Genomic DNA, 17,690 nt, shown 5'->3' on the forward strand with positions numbered 1-17,690 from the left:
GGATGAGACATGCATGAAAGCTTATATGAAGATAATTAAATTTAGGATAACCAGCTGGGCTTAGGTGGAGGGGGTGGGGGGTCAGTTTCGCTCTGGGGCCTCTGGAGGCTTAACCTGGACCTGCCTGGCCTTTAGATTCTGAAATTAGACAGGCATTCATCTCGAATGCCGTGGCTTCTTCTTCTCTGTTTGACACTGACAGAAAAAGGATGATTACCAAAACTTTGAGCACTCACTTTCAACTCCAGTCATTTCACCATGAATAAATTACAGTATGACTGGCACAAAAATTATTAGTATTTTCAATAACTTCATGCTGACTTGTCCATATAGTCGTGAAAATAGCCATATATACAATTATGTATTTATAAGAATTCATTTTACACAAATTTTGAACAGGAAATAATTGCATGCATTTTGCCCAGTAGCTTCAATGACCTGTTGACTTCAAAATATGACCAGATATTATTACTAGACTGTACAAATGAGACAGACCTCATTTTATACAACTTGACAGCTTCTTCTATTTCATAAGAATATTTTCATAAAAAGTTAACTTCTGTTTTCAATACCTTCTGTGTCATGTGACCAAGTGACACCAAGTCAGTACCAAATATTATTACAAGACTGGACACTGGAGGTACATCCTTTTTTTCTGCACAATTTCACTGCTTCGTTTTTGCACAAATATTCAGTGGAATACGCATCATTTTTGATAATAAACAAATGAAAGCAGAGGGGAGTGTCTTATTTGTCCAGTAAAGCTGACTAGTTTTGGCTTGGACGGTATTAAAAATATATATTGTTAAACACAATGTTTTGTTTTGTTTTTCCCCAAAGGTCACATAAAAAAAAAAGTGGTCAAAAGATGCAGAACAACCCTTTTGTAGTAAGGCTATGGCTCTCAAGCAAGGTACAACAAAGTTTCAGAGAAAATCGACCTCTAGTGGACTATGATGGAAATTCAGGATGGAAACAGTAGTTATGTTAGATTAAGAAAAGTCAAACTTGTACTTCGTCATAAATAAGTAAATTCCCTCTGCCTATATCCTATAATAGGAGTTAACATGATGAAAACCTGGAAATAACAGTCATATTTGAATTCTGTTTGCGTGCAGTACTGAGAGAGGCCCGCCAAAGGGGGGCGCTGCAGACACTCCATCATCGTCAAATCAGCAGCAGACAAAAGCACAGGGAGGAGGCAGCATCGGGCTCCCTCCTCGCCGACAGGAAGGGGCAACCCAGCCAGCTCCCAGACACCCAGGCAGGCCCAGGTCCCCAACGCTCGCGTGGAGGAGTTGAAGCATCGGGGTGGAGGTGAGGCTGAGGGAAGGGAGAGGGAGCCCGAGAGCCGCCGCTCGTCATCCTGATGGTGCTGAAGCTGAACCCGTCAGAGTAAACAGGGCGGATGCTGTCGGCAATACGACAGATCCAGCATCAGCTTGTCCCTCCACTTTCCACCGGTGTTGCATTGTGAAGGAGACTCCGGCCAGCTGATTGTTGTCCCGCAGAGCTTGTCAGCATTTCAGTGAGCGAGAAACCCGGAGAGGAGGGTGTGAAGCGGCACGGTTGCGGGCTGCAGATCCGGAGCGGGCCTCGGTTCGTGTTTGTGATGATGATGATGATGAGGAGGATGATGAGGATGATGATGCTTAGAGAATGAACAAATCTACATCTACCTGGAGAAAAAATTGATGAGAAGATGCAAACCAAGACGGGTGCAGGAGAAGAGGCTGGTCACGGAGATCAGGAGCCGGCTAGAGAGGCTCCAGAGGCGGGGTCCGTGACACAGCAAGACCAGGGCCTTCAAGACGAGATGGAGCGACTGCTGGAGGAAAACGAAGATCTCAAGGTTGGAAACTATTAGTTTTCATAGATTGCGACTCTATTATGTTTGAAATATGATGCAACATCAGCAGTCAACATGTTTGCTTCAAGGGGGAGTTCTCTTCGATCAAAATGGTCTCTTCATTTCAGCAACATCCTCCATGTTAAACCAAGAACACAAATTACACTGGCCACACATGATGAGTTGGTTATTGATCTTTCAAGTATTGATCTGCTATGATCAATAAAATCTTTTGTTTGAAAAAAAAAAGGACAACCAGGGAATCAACAGATGAGATTTTCTGTGTACATGTGCCAAATCTGAATGATTTAAAATCACATTTACTCGTAAAATTGCTTCATTTTGAAGTAGCACTGTGCAGCTTTAAAGCATGTACTTAAGTTGAATCTGCCAGTATGTAGCTGGCTCATGTCCAACACCTACATTAGTCTGTTTGTAGAGTCAAAAATCAACCTCTGAACCCAAAAAGATTAAGAGATTCACCACTGCTGGTTAAGATGAACGAAATATCTCATGCTATAATTGTCTCACACACACACACACACACACACACACACACACACACACACACACACACACACACACACACACACACACTAATCTTTGCTATGCTTCCACCAGTGTGAGATTGAAGAGATGAGGACAGAGATGGATGAGATGCGAGACACATTCTATGAAGAAGACACTTGCCAGCTGCAGGAAATGAGACGTGAGTTAGAGAGAGCCAATAAAAACTGCCGGATCCTGCAATATCGCCTGCGGAAGGCTGAAAGGAAGAGGTTGCGCTACGCCCAGGCTGGAGAGATCGATGAGGAGCTGCTCAGGAGTCTGGAGCAGGACCTGAAGGTACACAGGGGAGGGGGACGTGCTCGACTGTATGTCCAGATACGGTTGGCAGGATAAGGGGTTGTTTTTCCTCTGAGGAGTCATGGGTAAAGCATCCCATCCAAAATGCAATGATGGCAGCTCAGAGAGTGCGTACCTCCACCAGGAGCAAGCAGTGATGACTGGTCTCTTGCACCCCAAGACAGTTATGTGGCTTTTAAGTATGGTGAGATCTGATTTCGCATGAAGAGCAGGTTAACTTTAATGTGTCACTTCCTGCATCCACTGGATGACACTATGACTAACCTTCAACCAAATATGTGTCCACCTTGGTGGAGGTAATAGTCTTTGCAAAGACGTGTAGACGGTTCAGGGTCAAAACAATGTAAATCACTATATTCCAGCTAATAGGGTTTTCTAACCCAATGGCCTCTGCAGGTAGCGAAGGATGTGTCTGTTAGGCTCCACCATGAGCTGGAGAAGGTGGAGGAGAAGCGCACAAAGACGGAGGACGAGAACGAAAAACTGAGACAGAAGCTCATTGAAGTGGAAGTGACCAAACAAGCTCTGCAAAACGAACTAGACAAAGCCAAAGAGGTGAGTAGACTCATCCACAGCTAACCACAAGAACACTTGGTGCGATTGCTTCTTGCAATGAAGAAAAATGAAAACTTGCCAGTTTAAAATTGCTTTAAAAATTGAAGCCATGGCCCTGTGTTTGATGGTACACTTTTAAACCCAATGATCTCCTTTTTTCCCTCTCAATAACATTTTTATCAAATATATATTTCTTCTCCAACAGTCTCAGAAGAGGAGAGGAAGCAAGGATATCCAGAAGACTGACAAGAAAGCAGCACAGACTCCTACTGAGGTGAGACGTTACTTTTTTCCCACCTTGCATCGATTACATTTCCCAAAGGAAGAGACAGAATCATCGCCGGGTGTTTTGCGATCTCGACTGCCTTCACACCTCACCTCTGAAGTGGTTTACATTTTGGAGCGTCAAAGGAAGACCCAGTTCCTGTGGGCCCAGCTGGTTCAGTACTGTGGGTTTTCCAAAAGATGTTCGCGGTGCATCAGAAGGGCGTCGGTTATAAACTGCTATGCTTTTATACACGACGAGCCAAGCGAAAACTCCAAGTTATTACATAAGAAGAAGTGTATTCTAATAGTAGCTGCGTTTGCTGCTTAAAGTTCTTCTGTCTTGGCCCAGTGAGAGATGTTTTGGCTCAGAAAGTCAAAATCCTCTCTTCACTCTAATCTTAAGTCCTTTCCTCTTCCTGTCTGATTACATAAACAAACCTCCTGAACTTTGAGTTTCATCCGTCTCCACGGATGTATTTCAAGTCCAGCTTGTTTCCTCCCTCTCTCGCTCTGCTCCAGGAAGACAATGAGGACCTTAAGTGCCAGTTAGCTCTCATCAAAGAGGAAGCTCTGCTCATGAGGAGGAAGACGGCCAAGATTGACAAAGAGAAGGACCGTCTGGAGCAAGAGCTGCAGAAGTACCGCTCTTTCTACGGTGAGCTGGATAGCACCCATCCTAAAGGAGAGGCTGGAGGGCCGCCCACCACGCGGGAGTCAGAACTGAAGCTGCGCCTCCGCCTGGTGGAGGAAGAGGCCAACATCTTGGGGAGGAAAATTGTTGAGCTGGAGGTAAGGTCAGTCCTGTGAGATGTTCGTGAGTGAAGTTAGGAGATTACATATGTTCCCCTGTTTTCCTCAGGTTGAGAACCGAGGCCTGAGAGCAGAGCTTGACGATCTCCGTGGTGAAGGAGAGGGGGAGGGAAGCTCTGGGAGTGGAGCGATGGGAGGCTCGGGCTCAGGCCGTGGTCTGGGGGATGACCTGACGGAGCTGAGGCAGCAGCTGCAGTTGGTGGAGGATGAGGCCGAGCTCCTGAGGAGAAACCTAGCTGATGCAGAGGAACAGAACCAGAGGGTGACCACTGAGCTGAACAAGCTACGATTCAAAGCCGGCACACATGAGGGCGGTGCTCGGCATGGAGGAGGAGGCACAGGAGGGGCTGGGATTGATGTTGTCAAGGCAGAAGCCCTGCAGGAGGAACTGAAGGCAGCGAGGCTTCAGATTAATGACTTAAGCGGCAAGGTACACATAGTTGATTGGTAAAATTGACTCATATCTGGTCATTTCCTATTGGGCATGAGTTGACACATATATAACAGATATACTGTCACATATAATATGCCCGCGAGAAATTATTTTGATTGAATGCCATATTTAGTTAAATAAAAAAGAAAACAGGACTTCACAGCCATGCAGCTCTGTAGAGCCAGAAGAGTGGTTTGCTGAGGTTGTGTGACACTGTGCATAATTTCTGAATTTCTTCAGTTTTGACATCCAAAACTGCAGGGACACATTCCATACTATAGGTTTAACATGGCAGATAAACCTAAACTCGTTTCATGATGGCACTAGTTGAAAAATGAAAGGATCGTAAAAGTTATTACATTACGTCTTATGAAAACATGAATGCCTGTACTCAATTGCATCCATTCAATACTAAATCAACTTCTCTCTCTCTCTCTCTCTCTCTCTCTCTCCAGGTGATGCAGCTGCAGTATGAGAACCGTGTGCTCCTCTCTAACATGCAGCGCTATGATCTAGCCTCCCACCTCTCCCTGCGGCCAAGCCCACGGGACAGTGATGCAGAGAGCGATGCCGGCGGCGCCACTAGTGGTCGCAGAGAGAGTGATGAGGATTCCAACTCCTCCCGCCTGCTCCCACCGCACCGTAAACGCGAGGGCCCTGTCGGAGGGGAAAGTGACTCAGATGAAGTCAGAAACAATAACGGCAGCAGTCGTTGCCTGACCCCCACCAGGGGCCTTTACACCCCCACAGGGCCTGAGGGCGCCGCCTCCTCCCCCTTGGCCCGCTTCTTGCCTGGTGACCGATGCAGCCTGCGTGACAGGCAGCAAATGATTGACATCCGTGTGGAAGCAGAGAGGCTCATTAGGACCATCGACCGGCTCATCGCTGACACAGCCACCATCATCTCAGAGGCAAGGGTCTACGTTTCCAACGGGGATCTAATGTTTGGACGAGGAGGGGAGGAGGGTGCAGAGGATGACGGGAGCAGGATCAGGGAACACGAACTGCTTTATCGCATTAACGCCCAAATGAAGGCCTTCCGAAAAGAACTGCAGGCCTTCATCGACAGACTGGAAGTGCCGAGGCTGGAGGACAGAGAGGCGGAGGAGCCACTGTCGGTGAGAAAATGTCTACAAGTGAAGTTGAATGATGACACGTGAAATGTCTCAAATTGCTTCAATCTGATCTTATTTCTTCCTTTTTCTTCACCGAATCCAACCTCTTGTTCCTCATCTGGTGTGTGTGTGTGTGTGTGTGTGTGTGTGTGTGTGTGTGTGTGTGTGTGTGTGTGTGTGTGACTTCCTTGGCTCAGATGTTCCAGCCCATCATTTTGCTCATCCTCATACTTGTGTTATTCTCATCCCTCTCTTACGCCACCATCTTCAAACTAGTCTTTCTTTTTACCCTTTTTTTTGTTCTGTGATGTACGCCTCCCCTTAATTTATACCATCCTCTGTTTGTTTCTGCTCTGTTGATTTTATTTTCCTACCCGCATGATTTGTTGCCAAGGTTATTGAAAGCACAGGAAAAGCTCAGCACTTGCCAAGACCACAGTTACATTCAAGGCAGTATGGCTACATTCAACACTGGTGTCCAAGGTATCCAAAACACTGCAGTCTACGTCTGTCCCTCGAGATGGTGAGTTACCATTCGGAACCTCGCGATGATCTCCACCCCTTTTACACAAATATAACTGCTTAGCCGTGTTGTTGAGATTTTGAATAGCGGCTGCAAGAAGGCACATTTGCACCACAGTGTATCCAATAGTCAGCTAAAAATTTGCTAAATCCAAAATTTCCCAGGTTGCACCTTCCATCGCGAGGCAGCTGGATTTGCGGGTCGCACGAGAATCAATCCTGCCGAGCTTGCGTCCGCACATAAAAGGGTTTAACTGCTCCTGCTTCAGCGTCAGTTACATCGGAACTAGACAGTATTCTTGAAAAGAACAACAAAGACTTGAAAGACCTTGAAGGCTTTTCTTCATGAAGAATGTTTTCACTCTTTGATTGTTTCAAGTTAGCCAGTGATAGATGCTGATTGATAGATGATTCATCCAATCACCATCTGAGTATTTCTTGAATGTATCTGCCCTCTTCCCGACAGTTTATACAGTGGACTTCCAAGATGGTTCTTTGTAGCCACCTGTCTGGTTGGCTACATTCCATCTCATCACCTCCCCACTCTACGGAAAAGGGCAGGGGTATGAGCATGAAAGTGCGGGGTGAAAGTTCATCTTTGTGGAGATCTGCCCTCTCTGAGTGCTTCATCGTTCTCACTGTAGCGGTCACTGTCCCATTTCTTGAAGAGTTCACTGTTCCACAGATCGACTGCATTGCTAGTCTTCGCTGGTTTACCTCTCGCCTAACTCGAATGCGGGAAAAAATTACTTCATCTGGCAGCTCGTCTAGACTTTCCAAATGTTATCGGATCAAATTATGGTAGTTAATCAAGTCATTTCATCTGGGTTGTGACCCTCAGAAAACGTATCTGGTGTGAGCAAGAAAAGCCACAGTGGGAACACGCTTGTAGAAATAAGATCTAGAGTTCGTACAGGTTCAGAGTTGCCTACATTGAACTTGAAGGTCACGCGAGTGTAGGGGAGTAAATCATCTTTATGTCCTGGTTTAACCTTGCCCCTAAATACATTTTGTCTCGAAAGTGGTTATGACAGCAGTTGCTTCCTTGTTTTTCCACAGCACTTGATGTACTGTCCTGCAGTTATTGTGTCAAGGTAAAGTAGGGATAGCGTTTGTTTTTATCCACCTCCTTAACTCTTTAATGGCTGGGGTGTCATTTATTAGGGGACACAACAGGTGGGGGAATGACGGTGATGATCCAGGGGCTTCAAACTGGACGGAACTCTGATGGTCATGTTTGGTGCCAAATGTTTTGATCGCTAACCTCAAAATGTTCAGCAGGACCCCTGATCCAGGGAAGCTAGTAGCAATTGATGATAAGGAAGATGAACAGTAGCAACTGTCTTTGGATGTCCCATTCAAGAGCAAAGGGGCAGACTTGGGTTACACCAGGATGTAGCTCACACATTTTTTCCATGCACAACATTTTCAACATACTTGAAACCTGTGTTGTTTGTACTGATTCATCTGTAAGGGCTGAAACGATGTCAAAGTGATTCTTCACCCAAAAAGAACTTTTTTTTTTTTGCCTTTCAAGTACTCACAAATAGATGCCTCTTTCCCTCCTGTATTACTCCTTTGTGACTTCAGGATGCAGAAAGAGCCGGGCTTGTATATTTAGCTGGAAGCTAATGGCAGTTTGCAGCCGCAAAACTAACACAAAAAAGTCTGTATGTAAACTCTGAAGCATATCATATACTCAGAACTCCACAAACACTTTCATTTGAGCTCAAAACAACCTATCCTTCTGTTGGAGCGCTACCGTGAGCAAGCACCAAACAGGAAGTGTTAGTTAGTTTGTGAGCATTTTGGATTACTGGGCATACAGCTTGATCAAGATGTGTTGAATAATACCGGCTTATACGCTTGAGAGTTTGTAAATGTAGGTTTTTGGGCAGTTTTGCTTTGGTTTTTGTTGCTTAGCTACTGTTAGCTTTCAGTCACTATTAGCTTCAAGCTAAATATACACGTCTGGCTCATTCTGGAGCCGCACAGCAGGAGTGATGCAGCAGGGAGAGAAATGTCTTCATGAGCTCAAGACAACTATTAGTGAGCACTTGGAAAGAAAAAATACATACTTTTGGGGTGAAGTGTCACTTTAAATTAACCACAAGTGAGACAATAAATGTAATAACGTAAATAATTCTGGCCTGGCATTTTATAGCACTCTCTTTTTCATGACTACCGTCAATAAAGATATTATTGACCGTGACACATTATTACTAACCGTGTCTTACACACCCAATTGGCATCCCCTGGAAAATGGTTTGCAGCAGAGGGGTGGTCACAAGACAGAATCTGCCCCAGCACCCTAAAGCAGAGTAGCAACAGAGAAGCCTATTGGCCGAGAGGGTGCAGCAGCTGAAGCAGCTATGTAAACACTTTCCCTCTTTCTGTGAGCCCCAGTAATTATAGCCAGGATGCTGGTGACGACAGTTGTCCTATGGTGACTTCAAATGCTGGAATAAATTTGACATTATGATATTTGATCCCGGCTCCACAAGCGCGCGCGCGCACGTAAACACTGTGGAGCGGTATAAAAGGCTCGCGGCACTGGCTAGAGGAAAAAAAAAACAAAAAGAAGTTGTTTACTCCTTTGTTCATCGTTTAACCTCGACTTTAGGGTGGGACTGGGAGAAGGGGGCCGCTTTAAATTCTGGCCGCGGGGATTTTACGTAACACAGCTAAGGAAAACAAGTGGGGAGCTCCAGAGTGAGGGACTGTAGAGGTGTTGGGCAGGCCAGGACGCACGGCGCGCAAGAACTAGAGGAGACAGGCTGAGGATTTACTGGAGGACAGGGAGAACTTTACTGTAGTACAAGGTAAGGGCAGCTGAGTATGAAAACTTTTTTTTTTAAAAAAACTTCAAAAGCAAAGATGCAAAGAACTGATGTCGTCCCAAGTCTTTATTATATTTGTTTTTTTCCCCGACAGGAATTCTCTTATTTGACCAAAATCTTGTTCTGCCGGGGTTATTACGCATTTCATTTTATATGTTAATTTTCTCTGATAAACATTCGCTCCTCCTTTTACTCTCACGGATCCCATACGCACGGACTGGTCTACTATGCTCATGTATAAGATAGATCTCCGCTGTTGCATCACGGGGGGGAGTGAAGGAGCTGGCACATTCTGGCACCTTCCACCAGGATATTTGTATTCCGTGGCAACAACTAAAACTCTGGTTGAGATTATTTAACAGAGTCTCCAGCAATAAAATGACACGGAAATGTAGTATTAACGGATGTGACTCACATGTTCTTGGTTTCAGGGAGGCATGTCAGGATTAAACATGAAGCATCTACATATTTATGTCACTTTTTTAAAAATCTTTAAAGCCATTCTTAAATTTGAAACTTGTAAATTAAATTTGTGCTGTGTAAATAGAGCACATGTGCAAGAAAATTCTCTTAACCTTCAAAATCCAAATAATGCATTTGTCCTGCATACAAACAGCCCCGCACTCAGTTGGCCTCTGTTAAAGCTGCTTAATGCACACAAGAAAAGAGAAGATGAAGGGACAACGTCATGCCTTTAGCCTTACAAAACCAACACCATGTGAGCATAGATTCCAAGAAGAAGGCCGACCGGTGGGCATACTTGGGATTGTTTTCTTGTCATGTAGGGAGGTGGGCAGAGGCAGGCAGGGTGGAGGTCAGAGTGACCAAGGGTCTAAACACGCTGATGGTGTCATGCTTCACTGTTGTCCACACGTGCTGCGGAAGCAGTCTAACATGCTTGTGAATTCTGGACAAGAATTTAAAAGGAAAGTTCCGTAAATATCTGACCTCTTCAAGGGCCCGATCGATAGAACATGTCAATTAAGAAATTGCAATGAGACAAGAATCCATACATGTAATCAGGTACGTTTTAGCCTCAGTCAGGATGGAGGGTGAGGAAATCGAAATAAATTAACCAGAGTTAACTAATCTGAGTGCTGAATTTTTTTGCTACTAAAAGTGTGCCAATCATTAACAACCCTGTTTAATCTCCATTTATTTGTCCTAATAGTGTTTCCAAACCATCGATCCTTCCGTTCCCTCACTGGCAACTCCACTGTGACCCCTGACAGGAAAGTGAAACAGGAGAAAGGGGGAAGTTGTCATTTAAAAAAGCCCCTGGGTACTGAGTGGCCTGCATTATGGCAGCCATCGATCTGGAGCGTGGGCTGGAGCATGGAGGCCGGGGCTGGGGGCAAAAAGGGCCCGAGCTGATGGACAACTTTGACTCAGAGATGCAAGAGTGGGAGGACCAGCTGCAGGACATCCAGAGAAAAATAGAAGAGGTAAGGTTTGATTTAAAAGTGGTGTGTAACATTAGATCCTGCAGTTCAAGCTGCCCCAGTGGTATGGAATTCGACTTATTTCCTGACCGCTAAGTGGGTCAACTGTCCCGCCATCCCATTGCCTCGTTTTTAAGAGTTGTGAACATCATGTTGATGGACGAGCGGTTGTTTTACCTCCTAATTCATTATCCAATTGGAAAGCAATGTCAGCGCCACTCAAAAAAAATGTATATTTAAGAAAATCCAAATTTACTGGGTTGACTTTAGTCTTTCATTTATTTAAATTGATGTAAGACCTGTTAAAGGGCAAAGGCAGATGACAGATGCAGCACTGAATAAAATGCTTGGAGGCGCCTGGATGCTTCAAAGCACATAATCGCAAACTGCTGTGAACCTTCAACTACATTACGTACATTAAATGCAGTCCCCAGGTTTATGCAGTGCTGTAAACTCTTCTGCAATGTTTAAGTCACTAAATGTGGTTTGGAATCTGCAATGACTGGAAATTTGATGGATGTTAAACATCACTTTAGTCTTTTAAATGTACGTTCCTCTTAGTCAGATCTAACCCATCGGGATTAACAAATTCTGGATTATAATCTAGCTTCAGTCTGGAGTTTACCACTGAAACTCAAACTCAAACACAACACTGTTGTTTCACACGTGATACTGTGTGAATATGTTAATGATTTCATTTCCAGGTTTTTGACGTGCTTTGCTGTCCCAAGAGTCTGTGCGTGTGCATATGTGTGTGTGTGTGTGTGTGTGTGTGTGTGTGTGTGTGTGTATGCTCCATAATAAATTGTTGGCAGTACTTGGATTGGACTGACTCAACCTTGTGGCCTTGTTGGAGCAACGATAACAGACAAATGTTAACAAGCTTATTAAACTGTGATATGCTGACAGTCATGCTGAACAGCTCTCTCATTCTCACTCTCTCACTCACTCACACGTGCGCACACACACACACACACATTTGCATAAGTCTTTTTTTGGACTTTAACATAGACCAGCATTCATTTCCTAAACAGTACTTGCCTAACCTAAACCACGGACAATTACATGTCATCCCCCGTTTACTGGTTTTGGTGTCCCTCAAAGTGGCTTAAGTCACATCAGGTATACACTCTCAGATTGAAAGCAGACACCAAGTGAAGTATTAAAAGGCGCGGCGTATCTGTGTGCAGTGCAGAATATCATGTGCTGCTAATAAATATAGGTTAGGTTGTGCAAGGATTTTGGGATAATTATATGACTTGTTGTCCTGTTGCGTAACACAGTTTGTGTTGATGAGCTATATTTTGCACAAGCTGTGAACAATAAATACATAGCAAATCAAGTGCAGTATCTGCATAAGAAATCCAATTAGCAGGATAAAAGCATGGTGTTAATAATATTTTCTTTGCCCCCCCCCAATTCAGCTGTATAATGAAGTTCAGGCCCGCAGAGGAGGAAACGACATCACCCCCGGCAATCAGAAAGATGGCAGCGAGCTGGAGTCTGGACTGGGTCAACATGGACTCTTTACACCTGACCAACTCAGCAAGAACCAACCTGGACCTATCGCTGTGCCGCATCACTATAGCAACGGCTGCGATTATAATAGCCCCAATGGGTACAGCTACCCCGTGAGTCATCAGAATGGCTACGGTTATTGCCACACCAATGGGGACTCAGAGATTGGAGACTTGTTGCAGGATTACTTGGGTCAGCAGAAACATATGGGCCGGAAGAACAATGGAGCTCGCCATGTGGTACGTAGAAGAAAATTGCTCATCTGAGGAAACCAGATAGGTGGACATGAGTCAAAACTGAGATTAAGCCAGGAACATATAGATTAGAGGTAGTTGGTTCCGTCATCTGTGCTTGTACCAGATGGGCTATAATTAACATGTTTCACGCTGGTCTTTCCAACTCTTCACTGAGAACATTCCTAAAAGCTTCAAAGAGTAGCCAAGGAGGAAGCCAAGATGTTAAACTGCTTCCTGGTCCACATGAGGCACCACGTGCACTGGCAACATTAAAGTACAAGGGACCCAAATAGTTGCAGTAGCGCTATATCGAGTGATGATCGAGGGTCAGTTGAGGTTTAGGTTTTGGTCAAGGTACAGCATAGGGAACCTTGCCAGAGATCCCGAAGTAGCATGCTAAGTTTAAGCAGGTTGATATGGACTATTTTTAAATATATTTTCTCATCTCTTTTAGCACTTCAGTGACACAATCAAGGTGAGTCAGGACATCCCTGCTTACCAGGATGGGATCAAAAGATCTGGAAACCACAGGTGACAGACATTGCACATTTGCAATATACATTTTTATATAATGGCAAATATCAAGCGTATTTAAGCCTTTCTAATTTGTCATAAATTCATTTCATACCAGGGTTCAAGAGCAGTTTTTGGGCAGTTTTGAAGAGACTGAAAACAGAAAGAACAGAGGGTCTCATATGAAGAACTGCCCCAGCAAAGAAAACACAGGTTCCAAGCCCCCTCTTGGACACAAAGATGCTCCTGCTGTACAACGCTCAGCCTCTCAGTTTCCAACAGCTGAATCTCCTGCTCTGGACAGGAAGCCCTTCAGTCCAGGTGTCGTTGGAGACAGAAAGTGTGGAAGCCCCTCTGTTCTTAGGAAATTTGGAGCCATGCTACAGGAAAATGAGGGTAAAACACTTACTGAATCAGGGGTGGTAACCCAGCAGGGACCCGCCTCAGAACCAAAGTGCCCCACACCTGTCTGTCAGCGCAGGGCTCTTGGAGCCACTGCCGCCACCGGCAGGGCACCCATGAGCATGCCTGTCCAGAAATGCCAAGCAGATTCCAATGTGCTGACAGCAGAGATGGAGCCCAGCCAAGAATGGGGGTTGGACTCTGGAAGACAGACCCACAAAGATCTGAGAAGTGGCTACAGTGGTTCTAAAGGATCCCACCCTAGTCCCCAGCAGTCCCAGAGGAGATCACAGGTGCCAGGGAGCCCAAGGATTAGACCCAGGTCTAACAGTGCAGCTGAAAGGGATGGAGGACTGGCTCAGGGGGAGAGAACAAGAAAGCCTGCATCCCATCACGTGGAGCCCAAAATGGACTACAGAGTCTCTAGTGCTTCCTGTGGAGCTCAGAAGATCCAGAGGGGTGGGTTAGCGAGTCAGTCAGAGTTCCCAGATTGTGGCAGAGATGAAGGACTTATTGAGCTGCTGGATATGCTGGAGATCCAACATGAATACAGCTCAAGTCCCAGAACAGGACACACAGCTTACAAACAGGACCCACAGCAGGTGGGATTTTCTGCTTTCTGGTTTTATGAAATTTGTGGATTTAAAAGAGAATCCTGCAATAATGGTCACACACATAAACACTGCTCCTTTTATTGTTTCTGTTTAGGTCAATCCAGTTCAGTCGTCCCCAAAACCCAAGAGGAGCTTCTCTCGTCCTGCACGGCCAGCCAACCAGCGACCTCCTTCCAGATGGGCCAACCACACACCTACTGCCAGGATCACAGCTCCATCAGGCCCAGTGTACCGCCCCCCAAGTCCCCTGACCTACTCCCCTAGACCAATGACCAGGACCCCAAGCCCTGCTATGAAGCACCGGCCAATCAGGTCCTATTCTCTTCTTCAGACTGAGACTGTCATTATGTGATGACACAACCTTCTCAAACCACCCTATCGTTCCCACCTGACACACCTTCTCTGTAAATAGTATGAACTGTTCTGATAAAGTTGAGGGTTGCAAAGAATGTCTCATGTCATCTTGATGCACATCCACAACATTCTCCAGTGTTGCTGTGGTTTTTCGCTTCTTCTGTGCCTAAACTTGGTCAACACATCAGAGTAATGGTTAGCTGCTGTTCCCTTTACCTTATTTCATTTTTTTTCTATTGAATTTCAGGTGTTCCTGTATAATAAAAATTTGCATGCAACCCTAGTTTGAGGGTGCATGCTTATGTGTTCTGTCCTCATGATGACCAGGTTGAATCAAATTCAATTTGGCCACCAGTACAAGATGATTAAGGATGCTTTCACACCTTTGTTTAGTTCGGCTGAATCCAACCCTGGAGCGTTTGGCGTCTTGGTGTGGTTTGTTTTGGGCACCAATCACATAACCAATCACATAAAACTGAGCCTTGTTGAAGAGGTGATCTCCAAACGTGATGCAGAGTTGATCCGGCCAAAGTAGTGAGAGAACGCCGAAAGCTCAAGATAAAATGGCTCTTGTAAAAAGGAGTACTTCACATTTTTGTATGCGGCGGAACAATCAAACTGCAGCAGTTTGCGTAGAGGAACAAGTAGACTCAAAAAAGTAGAGCACAGGCCCTTCTTCCTGTATTTACTGTCTTGCCTCTGACTCCACTGACCATCAAATCGAAGGAAACACATTTCTAGTGTCGCATTTTGGCCCGTTTAGATTTTGAATTGTGCGAAAACAAACCAAACTGAGGGGAAAACGCTCCAAGTTTACAAATTCGCCAACTGATTAGGATCAGAGCGAACAACCTGTAGGTGCGGAATCACTTTTATTGCCCCCCAGCAGCAACCTGCTGTCAACAACTGCGTGTTTTACTGTATCATATTGTCAAAGTAATATATTAAAGATGTTCAAATAACAGCTGTGACAAACAACTATGATATGCCTTTAATGTAATTTTTTTTCTCTTGGTAATAAATATGCCAGTGCTTTGACACAAAGACTCCCATCTCTTTCTATTCCAGTGTTCCATTGTGATGTCCTGTTGTATTTCAGGGTGCTGGTGACTTAGAGCACCTCAGGCGTATGGATACCTGACTCCTGCTGCTCTGCATACCACAGCAAAGGCAGCTCAAGTCTCAGCTCAAGCAATATTAAGTGTCAAATGAGCTAACTGTCCGCTAGCTAACATCTGCTGGCTCCAACATACAAGTAACTACAGGATGAATTCCAAAATGGAAACAAGATAGCGACACTTGAGGCTGTCTTTAATTTTCAAGGCTTTATTTTATCATTATATTAATTTAAATGATTAAAATCTCTGATGCACTCTGTGAAATAAGATGCTGGTTCAGTAGTAGCTGCTGTACCACAAAGATATCCAGTGTGCAGCTTAGACAAGAGTTTACTGTGAGAGATCATTTTGCATGCTCCCTGTTTCTCGCCTCATAAGACTCCATCAGCATCCTCTGACACCTCCTGGCGTCTAAAAGACGAGGACACATGCACGCACACACACTCTAGGTTTCACACTTGATGACGTCTTGGCCATTTCTCACAAAGTAGCCTAATTATCTATTTACATGCACATGCTCTGCCACATATTCACAATATACTCAAAGGTAGCCAAAGTGTGAAATGCCATGTAATGGTTGGGCGGGTTTACGGAAGTCTCTTGGCCCCATTACGCCTCAGCCCTGTCACCCAAGCTCCTGCTGCTATGTAGCACCTAAGACACAAATAGCAAGCGTGACGCGTGTTTTGGTGCCAGAAATCTTAGCCTGCTGTCTTTGGGGGTATAAATACAGAGTGGGAGGGGGGCATTGGTTCCCCTCTGTTTCTCTATCACTTTCTTTTTATCTTACACATTTCCCCTTCTGGCTCATAATGAGATATAAAACGTGAAAAATCGAATTAATGTCTTCACATTGAGGGCCTGACGTGCTTCATGCATTACACACCTTAATCCCAGCATCACTTATATCTGTTTTATACTTTTAATGTGTTGAACTTACACCCATTTCATTTTAATTCTAACTTGTACCATTTGCAAGAGCCCTCCCCGTACCGATTACCTGCATCTCTATCCTCTTCTGCTGTCTCTCTCCTTGTGCTGCTTTGATGTCCTCACACCCAGTGTGTGTGTTAATGACCACCCATCTTACAGGCTGACACCTCCTCAGGATGCAAGAGGGTATTTTAACTAGGCATCCTGCTGGCCAACCTTCCTATATCTTCATAAGCCCTCCTTGCTAAATCTTAGAAAGCAAGTTCTGCAAGTTCTTAGTGGTAAACAGGACGTTCACTGCATGAAGCATAAAAAAAACACATTTTGAAAAGTTTTCTCCTCCCGTCACCCCAATGTCTGCCCTTGTCCTGCTTCCCTCGACGAGGCCTCTCTTTGCAGACAGACACAGCATGGCAGAGGTTGGCACTGCATGTTCTCGACTGGACAGACTATTCATTAACAGACAGAGAGGGGAAGAAAGCGAAGGCAGACAGCTGAACAGTAGCCATGACTCCCCTGACGTCAGCAAGCCCAGCTGTAACACCCACTCCGACTCCTGAGGATCTAACGCCCATCGAAAAATAGTTTTGCATCATAACACGACGGATGTCTATTAGTGCGTCTACTGAGTTACATAACTTATCAACTGCTCACGTCGCAACACTCCTGTTCTGTAGTAGTCCAGCACAAACACAAAAACACACACACACACGAAGATACCCCTCTAGTGATGACGGAATGTGATCTGCTTTTAGGAGTAAGATACTATAACACACCTAAAGGAAAGATGTTGAACACTTACATCCAACCTTCCCTTGGATAGAACTGCTACGAGAAATCCTGCGTCACGATCTTACGACTCCATGATGTGCGCTTGTCACAGTGACCTTAACTTTTGACCACAAACATTTTTTTTAGGCCATCCCGTTGTATGATTGTGCTATATTTGAATATTTCATCAAGGTGTCCCTTAGATCTTGCATTCATTTGAGGTGGAGGTGACCTTTGACTTTCAAAATCTTTTCAGTTTATCCTTAAGTGGATGAATATTTGAGGCAAATTAGAAGAAATTCCCTATAGATGTTCCAGAGATGTCGCATTAATGAAAACTGGGCCACGCAGACGAATAGAGGGAAAGACTAAAAATGTAATGTCACCAGCATAAAAGTCTTTCACTCGTGCAGGGGCATTAAAACAAAGCGCCACTCTGGAGTTTCTTCTTAATATTAACAGTATGCGCGAACCAAAAACGATAAAATCTACACACCGATGTATTTGCAGGGCACAGATGATGCAGAGTGC

At 44.8% G+C, this 17,690-nt stretch overlaps 1 protein-coding gene across 4 annotated transcripts; it reads left to right on the forward strand.

Moving 5' to 3' along the window:
• Nucleotides 1-1,188: 1,188 nt before the first annotated feature.
• LOC147243120 (microtubule cross-linking factor 3-like) lies at nt 1,189-15,359 on the forward strand. 4 transcript variants are annotated; one of them, XM_086189810.1, is made up of 9 exons: nt 1,189-1,852; nt 2,471-2,695; nt 3,113-3,271; nt 3,477-3,545; nt 4,058-4,327; nt 4,398-4,778; nt 5,237-5,899; nt 6,094-6,419; nt 10,430-10,569. In XM_086189810.1, the coding sequence occupies exons 1-8, from the start codon at nt 1,703-1,705 to the stop codon at nt 6,202-6,204; spliced, it is 2,028 nt and encodes a 675-aa protein (XP_086045936.1). In that variant the 5' UTR covers nt 1,189-1,702; the 3' UTR covers nt 6,205-6,419; nt 10,430-10,569. The 4 variants fall into 4 exon arrangements, with proteins under 4 accessions (XP_086045936.1, XP_086045937.1, XP_086045939.1 ...); XM_086189811.1 differs by lacking the exons at nt 1,189-1,852; nt 2,471-2,695; nt 3,113-3,271; ... (2 more) ...; nt 4,398-4,778; nt 5,237-5,899 and adding exons at nt 12,125-12,457; nt 12,909-12,985; nt 13,086-13,971; nt 14,078-15,359 and having other exon boundaries at nt 6,215-6,419; nt 10,430-10,703; XM_086189813.1 differs by lacking the exons at nt 1,189-1,852; nt 2,471-2,695; nt 3,113-3,271; ... (2 more) ...; nt 4,398-4,778; nt 5,237-5,899 and adding exons at nt 12,125-12,457; nt 12,909-12,985; nt 13,086-13,971; nt 14,078-15,359 and having other exon boundaries at nt 6,215-6,419; nt 10,491-10,703.
• Nucleotides 15,360-17,690: the final 2,331 nt, after the last annotated feature.

The sequence above is a fragment of the Aulostomus chinensis genome, chromosome 20, assembly GCF_037954235.1.
Source record: "Aulostomus chinensis isolate RoL2024-O1b breed Wild chromosome 20, RoL_Achi_v1.0, whole genome shotgun sequence".
Classification (NCBI taxonomy): Eukaryota; Metazoa; Chordata; class Actinopteri; order Syngnathiformes; family Aulostomidae; genus Aulostomus; species Aulostomus chinensis.

Bases quoted from the DNA above. Each gene is read 5' to 3' on its own strand.
- LOC147243120 (XM_086189810.1), top strand. From the start codon at position 1,703: ATGCAAACCAAGACGGGTGCAGGAGAAGAGGCTGGTCACGGAGATCAG. The intron at 1,853-2,470 runs GTTGGAAACTAT...TGCTTCCACCAG, and splicing joins AGGAAAACGAAGATCTCAAG to TGTGAGATTGAAGAGATGAG. The intron at 3,272-3,476 runs GTGAGTAGACTC...CTTCTCCAACAG, and splicing joins AACTAGACAAAGCCAAAGAG to TCTCAGAAGAGGAGAGGAAG.